This window comes from Pelecanus crispus, chromosome 11 (genome assembly GCF_030463565.1).
Source record: "Pelecanus crispus isolate bPelCri1 chromosome 11, bPelCri1.pri, whole genome shotgun sequence".
Classification (NCBI taxonomy): Eukaryota; Metazoa; Chordata; class Aves; order Pelecaniformes; family Pelecanidae; genus Pelecanus; species Pelecanus crispus.
The window spans coordinates 12,551,389-12,561,805 of NC_134653.1; the positions used below are offsets into that span (position 1 = coordinate 12,551,389).

The 10,417-nt window shown below is 39.7% G+C and overlaps 1 protein-coding gene across 10 annotated transcripts in view; it reads right to left on the minus strand.

Annotated features, from left to right (window-relative positions):
- PARN (poly(A)-specific ribonuclease) overlaps nucleotides 1–6,479 on the minus strand; it is a 64,091-nt gene extending 57,612 nt beyond the window's left edge. For 4 of the 10 annotated variants that reach the window (XR_012831500.1, XM_075718702.1, XM_075718704.1 and 1 more), the window contains exons 1-9: nucleotides 6,436–6,468; nucleotides 5,972–6,049; nucleotides 5,000–5,079; nucleotides 3,151–3,218; nucleotides 2,971–3,052; nucleotides 2,141–2,201; nucleotides 1,237–1,402; nucleotides 958–1,023; nucleotides 189–227 (exon numbers count right to left, since the gene is read on the minus strand). Coding sequence is in view for 9 of the 10 variants with exons in the window: in XM_075718702.1 (XP_075574817.1) it covers nucleotides 189–227; nucleotides 958–1,023; nucleotides 1,237–1,402; nucleotides 2,141–2,201; nucleotides 2,971–3,052; nucleotides 3,151–3,218; nucleotides 5,000–5,079; nucleotides 5,972–6,049; nucleotides 6,436–6,454 (659 nt within the window). In the remaining variant the exon portion in view is untranslated. Of the gene's footprint in view, nucleotides 1–188; nucleotides 228–957; nucleotides 1,024–1,236; nucleotides 1,403–2,140; nucleotides 2,202–2,970; nucleotides 3,053–3,150; nucleotides 3,219–4,999; nucleotides 5,080–5,618; nucleotides 5,640–5,971; nucleotides 6,050–6,435 lie in introns of those variants that run through there. The other 6 variants (XM_075718703.1, XM_075718707.1, XM_075718708.1 and 3 more) reach the window with 5 other exon arrangements.
- Between the last annotated feature and the right edge of the window lie 3,938 nt (nucleotides 6,480–10,417).

The following is a 10,417-nucleotide window of genomic DNA, read 5'->3' on the forward strand; positions in this document are numbered from 1 at the left end:
AAATACTGAAATGAATCATCACAAACCAGTTTAATGCGATTTATCTTCAGAACATTACAGAAGTCTTCCCTTAAAGGAAAAAAAAGTCTAAATGGATCACCTCTGAGGTTAAGTAGATCACATCTTACCCAGATTTCTTATCAGAAATACTAAAAATATGCAGTAAGGCAGTATTACCAGTAACTTACTTCCAGCTCAAGGTCTGATAAATTAATTTCCTCTGAAATCTAAAAGCAAAAGACAATTGTGTTACTAATACTCCACTTACAAAAGTTTTTCTAAGTAATAGTGTTCAGTTAAAGCCAGCTCCATGTTCATTTGTAGAAAGATTTTTAAAGCTTAAGTCACTGCTACCATAACTTATATGCTTGGAAGGGCTTTACTGAATTCTGAGTTGCCGAGCTGTAATGGCATTTTGTACAGTTATCCACATACCTTCTCACAAGCAAATATTCTGTAGTCATGATTACTGACTATAGATACAGTGATGTTACCTTACCCCCAGCTTCACAATGTTCTAATATTTCTAAATTCAATTTTTTTTTTTTTTATTTTTTAAACAACCATACTCTCCAAACATCTGGACTCCAAAGCTAAATAGACTTTGGGAAGGAGACCACTAAAACCAGTTTCAATTCATAGTGTCAACTATGAATAACTGATAGCTCAATAGATTTGAGAAATTTGTTTATAAAATGCATATCCAAGGCTTATGGAGCACTTCAGCAATAGCAAAAGAAGGCTCACATATGCAAGACACTTCTTGGCTATACTTAAAATATGTTTATACGTAAATATGATATGGCTCATAACACAGAGTATTATATAAGTTACCACGTTTCCTCAACCTTCAGACATCAGTCAAATGTAGATTTTGCTTCGTCCTTATCACTCCCCTAATTCTATATGGCCAAAATACATAATTTTTTTAGAAGATATGTAATTTCAGAAACTGACCCTGTACATGGCTCCAGCTCCAAACTTTCATTTTCTTCATTCTTTAATAAGTCTTCTATCTGTTCCCTGGAAGAAATAAATTACTTGCTTCTATATCTACCATTTTATTTTTATGGCGTTTACAGCTTTCCCCAAAAGACAAAAAAAACACTTCATAATGACAAGAGAACTATTTCACAACTAGTGAACTAATAAAAATAGCTTCAACATATGAACATGTCACTATTGTTTATGTTTTAGTTTCAACAACATCAGAAGATATTAAACAATTTTACTTACACTACTTTCTCAATGAATTTTTTCTGATCTTCAGGAATTGTTACAGGACACTTTGTGGCATTAGGAGAAATGTATGACAGAGATCCTGCACCATTGGTCTGAGAACGTTTTTCATCATACTGTTCCCTTAGCTGTCTTTCTTCTTCCTGATTTAAATATGGAATTCCTTAAAAAAAAAAAAAAAAACAAAACACACAACAAAAAACCACTACATTTAAAAGCTCATCATAGAGACAAATTAGGGATGTATGACTTAGCAGAAGACTTATTACTAACCAAGCATTTGCCAGTGTTACACCCCTGATGGCTCAAAACACATCCTTCCCTTTCAGTCATCTGTTCTAGACCCCATTCTTTATCTGTGTGTATGTAGGCTTCCTTCTAGCACATGCCAGATTAGCTGGTACCACTGGACTCTTAAGAGCTATATGCCTCATCTGCACCAGGCATGAGCCTGAGGACTGCAGGGCTACAGATCACAATCACAAAGATATTTAGCACTCTTCTTCCTTGCTACCTGCATCGCTTTAATAATAAGACTGCAGCAGCACCTATTACAATGCACTGATACTTTTTCTAAAATGTCACTACTGATCCATTACACAGCTACATAACTTGTTAATCTATCTATTTATGTTTAGCCACCGAACAAAAATAAACAACCAAGCACTTATCTAAACAGGAATTCTATTCTGTTGAATCTATATAATGAATTTTTGGAAAGGGAGTAACTATCAGCACAATTGTAGATCAGGTAAGAATAATTCTAAGAATTTCATTATGTGTTAAGAGAGTATCATGAATAGCTGCTGCCTTTTTCTTTTTGCAGAAAATTAAGAAAGATGTCATAAACTTTGCAGACATTGAAAGAAAGAAGAAGAAGAAAAAAAAAAAAACAACTCACCGTTGCGAAAAACTTTATTAAAATCAAATCCTTGGTTTGCTAAAAAATCTATACTTGAACTCTGCAACAAAAGAAAATAGCTTTACAATTGGCAACAGTATCTGTGGCATAAAAAGATCAATTCAGTTATTTTTACACTTCTTAAGAAATTATACTAAGAGCAACCGAGCTTGTGACCCTAAAGAAGCCACAGAGAGTTTAGGTTATGCTCCTTTTGCTACATATTTTCAACTTTCATGAAGTACAAGAACAATACATTAAAGGGATAAAGATGAAAGAACGAGCTATGTGGAAAGAGGAAACTAAAGAAAGCAAAGTGTCGTTCAGGAGAACAAATCTGAGACTAGAAAAATGCTGGCAATAGCCTGGGAAGCAGTGAAAGTGAGATAAGCATACGGGAATAAAGGACCAAACAGGAAAAGCAAGAAAGCAGGAAGTCAGACAAGAAAGGAATTTAAAAAAAAAAAAGCCATCAACAACCCCCCCCCCCCCCCAAAAGCCACAAATCAAATCAAATCATCTTGCCAGGTTTGGAAAATTATCTCCAATTCCAGACACCACATAATGTAACATGTAACAAGATTTAAAAACTGAAATCAAATATATTTTCTTAAAGCTAATATTTATGGCTTGCTCTTAACTGATGCTTATTTCTTCTATAAGGAAAGAAACGCACCCCAGAAACTTACGTTTATGTGCCTTTTAAGCTGTTAAAAGGACCAACCACTTCTCCCTCTACAGTGATGTAGAGTTTTCCTGGAAATATTTTTTTATAAGTTTGCTGCAGGCATACCTTAACCAAACAAAATCAAACTTGTTTTTCTACTAACCTGACAGACAAACTTGACATCTGGTGAACTTCTGTTAAAGGGTTTTGGAAAAATATAGAAATTAAATGACTTCATTATATACCTGTGAAAAAGATGAGTTGCATGTCAATACAGCTTATCTATCAATATTACTTAATAAATTCCTCAATTAAGAAAACAAAGAATAAGAGAATAACATACTTTTCTTCTGTGTGATCATATTTAAAAGTGCAAAGGCCAAACTGAAAGAGCAAAAAATCCATGGAATGCTGGAAAGGAAAAGAAAACTTTGCATAAGAATAAAAATCGTACACATTTAAAGATAACTGGGGTGCATCCACAATAAATACGATTTCTCTCCATTTCAAAATTAAGCAAATCTGAATCTTCTTAACCAACATTTGTTCTGTTCGTAATTTTGAAGTAAATACACCAGAGTTTTTCAACTAGTTTTCACCCCCATTTAATCACCTTACTATTGCCCAAAGATGACTTGCAGTACACACTTCCATTCCCTAAAGAGACAAGAACTGAGGGAAGCCCCATCTCTCCCCACCTGTTGCTCACACACAAGAGATGCTGCAGCTAAAGCAGCTATCAGTCTTCCTTCTCAATGTTCATTTACTTTCCCCATTAGTGTGGGAGCAGGCTGTGAGGGACACTGGCCGTATATAGTTTTCAAATATACATAATAATATATTTAATGTTCTTCTAATCCACATGGCTAACATGATAGAAGTACTAGCATAGTCACTAAGCACTTTATCATCATGTTCTCTAGCATTTCACAATTATTGGATCAATATTGGAAAGATTTTTAACACCACTGCAAGTGTACGAGAAAATAAAAAAGCATTGTGGTCTCACTGAAAGACTCGTTCCTCCTGAGGGCCAAACACCCATTTTAAACACAAAGACGACATAGGATTATTCAATTCTATCACAGGGGAAAAAAAAAAAAATGGGTGACAACAGGACATATAAAATTAGTCCTCTTCTCTTATATTTGAGTATAAAGATCAAAAATATCAAGTTAATTTATTAGCTGGTAAAAGTTAAGTTTTAAGAAGGTGACAACAAAGAATTTGGGGCTGGCTTCTGATACACCAGACCTCTTACAATGAGCAACAGAGACTGCCTCGGCCTGCAGGGCCTGAACCATCAGCTACCCTGAAGCTCTCAAAGGCTCATATGCAGCCAGATGAACAGAATATGGCATCCTCTAGTTTCTTGGATGCTCTTCAGAGGCTGGTCTCCACTTTTATTGTCCCCTTTAGTGTTTGGTGGGGTTTTTTTAGCTATAGCCTCCTCCCTAGTTTTTGCCATTTATTGTCCTAGTTTCTCAGCAGGAGCACTAACCAGTAATTCCCTCATCAATATTAGTAAACAGTGTTCACTGACTCCTCGGACACTTCAGGAAATAGCATGTGCCGAGATGCTTAGCATTTCTCTTTTCTGACTCCTCTTACGGGAAAAAAAACCTCCAAAGCCAAACACCAAACCTACAACCCAAAACATCACAGGTTTGACCTTTGACCCTTACACACCATATGTTGTCTTGTGATCATTTGGCTATTTTTCATTACTCTTTCAATGCCATCCAGCACCCTTTTCTTTTTTGTGCTGCAGAGAGACAGAGGTGGCAGTGGCATTTAAGTTTTGTTAGGGACAGTACATGTTGGCAGGGGAGGTAGTTTGGCAAGGACCTTAATCCTGATGTAGTTTCTCTGTCACTGAATTTCTCTTACCCAGTCCCCCTTTGAACCGATAAATTTTAACACTCTCAATATCCTTTAACTTCCACATATCTACTAACTCTTGCGTGAAGAATCATGTCTGTCTGTTCTGACCAGGACTTCCACAAGTTTAATGCAACACTCCCCAACCAATTCTTGTGTTAGTAGAGACAATGAAACAAGCAATCCCTGTCTGCTCTATGTAACTCAATTTTACAGACCTCTGCCCTATTTCCCTACATTGTCTCCATTCTGAACTAAGGAGTTCTAACCTTTTTCCAGCATTTTTATTTTAGTCAAGGTAAACACTTTACCTTTTTAAGTTTCTGATACCTTTCTTCTGGAGTGTCAAAGCCATTGGTTAACGCACTAACAGAAGGCCCATCGCTGATTCCTGAATAAGAAGAACATATTTTGCTTTGGGTAAGCTTTTCAAAATTAGCCACAGCAAATAAATCCAACAACTGGTAATTTAAGAAAAACATTTTCACTTCAAGTACATGTTAAGATTATTTCGGTTGAGAAAGATTTTCTACTGCAGAAAAGTACAGGTCTTAGCATAAAAGCCACCCAGTTTAATGGTAGTGTTCTACCAGTAAAGGTCTGCTGCTCTGGTTCCTACTCTACATGACATTAACATGAAAAGATCTACCAGTAACATAATGTTGATGGGTCTTTACAACACAATGCAGGACCAAAGTCAAACTAAAAACGGGAAGAGAGCTCTCCACAGATTTATTGAATGACTTAGTCACCTCAAGCAATACATAACAACCACTGTATTTCCATAAGCACCACATCTAACAAAACTAAATCTTGATCACATTTACGTTTCATGGTTGACTGAACTCTGTATCCCAAAGCTAAAGCACTTAGTACGGCACCTCTCTGATGCATAGACCCTCTGGGGTTTACAAACGTAAAAGTTCTTACTGCTGTCTTTCCCTGTCCAAACACTTGCAGGGCCTCCCTTATTTATCCCAACCTCTTGCTTTCATGACATGCATAAAATCTTCTTTTTTTCCTGAGCTGCAGCTGAAAATCAATTAACATGTTAAAAGATTACCGTGGGGAGGGAGTAGAAACAGCACGAGTATGACTTGTATCTTTCCTTGACCAAAACCTTGCTATCGCGCTGTAACAAGCGGCTTAATCATTTTGTGGCAGCCTTAGCCTTAGCTTTTTCAAGCCGACACCGAGATACCTTACGTGAGCAAACTCGGCCACCTGGGACGCCGCACAGATACTGCCAACAGATCACAATCACAACACAGGCGCAACCATACCTGAAAACTCCCCATCGATGGCCAGGAAGTCCGACTCTTCAATAGCTTCATAAACTTTGCTTAGGTTATCCTTAAAATCTGCGGGTAAAGGGGTAAAACACACCTGAGACTACTAACGACTTCCCACCGCAGCCCGGTGGCCCGCACCTGCCAGCGAGCGCGGGGCCGGCGGCGGGGCCGGTGGGGCCTACCGCGCCGGGGCCCGCCCGCCGCCCCCTCAGCCTCGGGGCGCGGGCAGAGGCCCGCCCGCCGCACCTCCCACCTCAGGGCTGGCCCTCATGGGCGCGGGGAGGAGCGGAGACCCCCTTCGCCCCTGAAGGAGAGGCTGAGGCCGGACCCCGCCGCCAGCCTGAGGAAGGGAAGCCGGGACACCGGGACGTCCTCTACGCCGCTGGCTCGGGGCCTCCCGCCGCGGCCGCCAGGTGCGACCCGAGCCCGGCGCGCAGGGGCGGCTGGCCACTCACTGCTTCTGATCACCTCCATCCCGCGCCCGCACCAGCCCGCCGGGGCTCGGCACGGCTCGGCACCACCGCAGCCGCCGCCGAGCGCTTCCGGAAACCGCCCCTCCCGCCCCGCCGCGCGTCAGCGCCGCGTCAGCGCCCTGCGGCGGCGGGCGGGGCGGCCGCCATTTTCTCGTGGGGCGGCGCCCGGCAGCGGGCGGGGGTTGATCTCGCAGCGTACCGGTCGTCGGCTCCCACGCACGGCCTCAGGCCCACCCCGCCTGGGCGGGGGGGGCCGAGGAACTGGGCGCGGAGGGGAGGCCTGGCCGCCTGCGTGTGGAGGACCGCAAACCTGCTGCTGCTGCGGCGGGCCCTTAGGCCTGGAAAGCGCCCCTCGGCCATCTGCCGCGGGGGAGGCGGCGGAGGACAGCCCTGCCAGCCGCTGCGGAGCGGAGGAGCTGTAACAGGCCCGCTAGCGGGAAAGGAGTCCTAAACCAGCTGCTTTTCTGTGGGGTCTTTTGAAATGTCACTCACACGTGTTGGAAAACACGGTCTTTGCCTTCCAGACCGGAAAGGCAGAACTCCCAACAGCAAGAAAAAAGGGATAGGAATTTGCTGAGGAGATACTAGGGGGATGATGGAGAACTACTGGTGATTATACCTTCATGATGAAGAGGAACTGGTAGGCTTGAAGTATTACAGAACAAGCGTTTTTCTTCCTGTTAAAATGATAAAACCAGCACTTTCACACGTCACCTTAGAATAACCGTAAACAAAGCTCAACGCCTGTCAAGATGGCACTGCACCTATGCTGTGGAAGGAAGCAAGAAGTTGTGGGCAAGGGCAGTATGCAGAGTTTAGCATGTGTGCTGCAGGTTTAGAGTTCACACAGCAGATGAATCTTTTCCAGAATTCTAGCAGAATGAAAACAAATGGAAAATTCTCCACAAACTGGGAGGTGATTTCTGCATAGAGTAGAAGATACAAAATTATGCAGGACTGAGCAGCGAGAGCTTTTAAAGATTCTTCAAGATTACGTTTTGCTTTTTCAGTATGAGCAATTTATTCTACTTGCACTCCCAGCAAATCATCTATATGATTAAAACGTGCTCAGTAAGAAGTTAGTTAACGTAGTAGAGATTTTTCTATTTTGCAGTAAATTGGCTAAAGCCTAAAATTTTCATCTTACTCCTCTATTTTTTAAGAAATGCTCCTGCAGTTTCTAGTTAAAGTGCTCATGGTACTTTAAAGTTCTTGATGGCTGTTTTAGAACCCTGGCATTTTTCCCCAAGTAGCGGACAAATCCAGGAATTCTTTTCTTCATTCACCTACAAAATAAAGCTAAACTGCAAGTAGAAATGTAAGATGCTGTAATAAAGTGCAGTTACTTAATAGGAATTGAAGTATTATGTGTTACAGATTAGACATTTTCTACTTCAACATGTATGTGTTATTACATATTTAGAAGGAAAATTTGAAACACTTAAGTGAATCTTTTTGGGGTGTTGTTTTAGTTATTACAAAAAAAGTTATTTTTAACTTGGAAGGAGAAAAAGCATAAAGAACTTGAATAGCAGGACTAAACCAGCACAATTATAGTTAGTGTTGACTCTGATGATAGTAGCTCCAAAAATATTTATGTGGTGCAATAATCTACACTATGAGTTAATACAGTTTTACCTTGGATATAGTACTGTATGCCCTGTTCTTTTCTGGTGCTATTGTCTTGGAAATGTGCCCTGCATATAGTATACAAAGCAGTTTTTTAACAGCAAAGTACTCTGCTGAATTAGGACAATTATCCATCTCAACCAGTTTCTGTCTAGTTGATAGTAGTCAGAACTACTATTTGATACTAGACATCTTTTGTCTTTGAAGGTCTAATGTCCAATTAATCCCCTCAGATTTACTTTTGTGTTGGGTTTTTTGTGGTTTTGTTTTGGTTTTTTTTTTATCTATTAGATGACTTCTGTTTGCATTTGCCACTGTCACTACTAGTGTCCCAAACTGCACAACTAGAGCTTGAATAGATGGGAGTACTTCTTTTTTTCCTTTTGCTTTCTGAGAAGATCTGGTTTGGAGAAAAATCTAATTTTTGATGGTGCAGTTGACAGCCGAGGTACATCATTCTCTGGCTTTGTTCCTCTTTAGGAATAGTCTCCTCTTTACTGTCTTCCTGTATATAATATATTCCAATAAAAAGGAAATGCTGTTATCTGTTAAGAATTTAGAACTCTCATGATATTTATTTAAGTTTTAATCCCCATATTGTGTAGTTATCCTTAATTAGTTTTCTGCTTGCAATCGTGTATGTCAAGAAATGTTTCAGAGGGCATACATCTTCACTTTTGTTTAGATTCAGAAGATAACATATTTGCCTAATTAAGTAAGCACCTGCTTGGTTCTCTTCCGTGTATGTATTAAAGCAACTGCACTTAAGTAGTTTGTAATCAGAGTTCTTCAAATCTCACATTTTTTAAATGACAGCAGAAGAGGTTGGCTGCTTTCCAGATTACTGGGTACTCTTGGCAGAGAGCAATACAAACAGCTAGTTCAGGACTACATTGGGTTTTTATACATGAAAGTTTTATAAACTAGAACAAAAAGGCTACATTTCCACAACATGACATAAGTCTGCTGGGGAGACTGTATCAAACACTTTTGTGTGTTCTGTTACTTTTCTGAACATCCAATGTGAACCTAAGTGAAAACACACACACAAAAAAGAAAAAAAAATAGTAAAAAACTAGATTCTAGAACAAGGCCTAAATATTCTAGGCCACATTTTCACCTCACATATACTACTGTAGACCTAGGTGAACTTCCTCTGATCTAGAAGAGGTTTAATACTTCCATGCTAGGGTAGTTTAAGGATTTGCTGATTGGGATTTCACTTCAAATACCTAATTAAAATTACAAATAAGTATGAACTGGTGGTAGATCTTTTCATAAAATAAGCCTTGGAAGCTAGCTTGTACGGACTTACCCGCTTGTCCGCACTTCTGTGCTGCTAGTGGAGTTTTAATTTGTATTTGACTAAAGTTGAAAACTGCTTTGGAATCCATGATCATTCCTATGATCCCTGACCCATTATAGCTAGATTTTTGTGTTAAAAAAAAACCCCTTGAAATGGCAGGTACACTTGAATATAAATGATGGTTTATTCCATCTTGATAGGAAATTTGTCTAGTATTTTTAATCTACTACTTTAAGGAAGGACAGAATTGGATCTTGATTGTTTTGTCACAAACGGATCTGAAAAATAATACTGCAGTCTTGTTAACAGAACTCCATGAGCAAGTAAAGAAGCAGCAACTGTTAAGTAAAACAAGTAAATTTGGAAGTGTGATATACAAATAGCGGCTCGTTGCTCAAACAGTTGACGAACTTTTCAGCTACATGTTTTTCTGTCCCATAAGAAATCTGATTAGGATAGTTCTAAAGCAAACAAAATCAGAGCTATGTATGTGTCAGCACAGTAATAATTGTCCTCTGGAGAAATCTGGATAATATGGGACAGGAAACAATGAGAGACTATTATTTTCCTTATTGAAACAGGCTGGAATAATTAAAAAGTTATTATTTGGTTCTGGTAACTCAAATGTCATTTGAAGTGGACTTGTAGCTTGTATCAAACCGGAACAAGAACAAAATATTTAAGAAAATGTCACTGCATTGCAGAGTGAGAAAGTACATCTCAACAGTGCTTTAAAAAATTACTCAATTTTCTTTGGACTCTTGTCAAAAAGAAATGCAGTAAGGGAACAGAGACTGATATAAATATTTGTGATGTGTGTATATATAGATATAGTCTCATGTGGTAAAAATAGTCCCTGTGTGAAACAACCTGGTGCGGTATGCGTTAGCATTGCAGTCCACCTGGCATCTAAAAGTCTAATTTACTTCTAAGATCAGACCTCTAGAGCTTAACTTGTAAAATAAACCTCAGAGTTTCTGCGAAGGAAGATTACCTGGCTGTGTAGGCATACATCCAGCAAACGCAGCT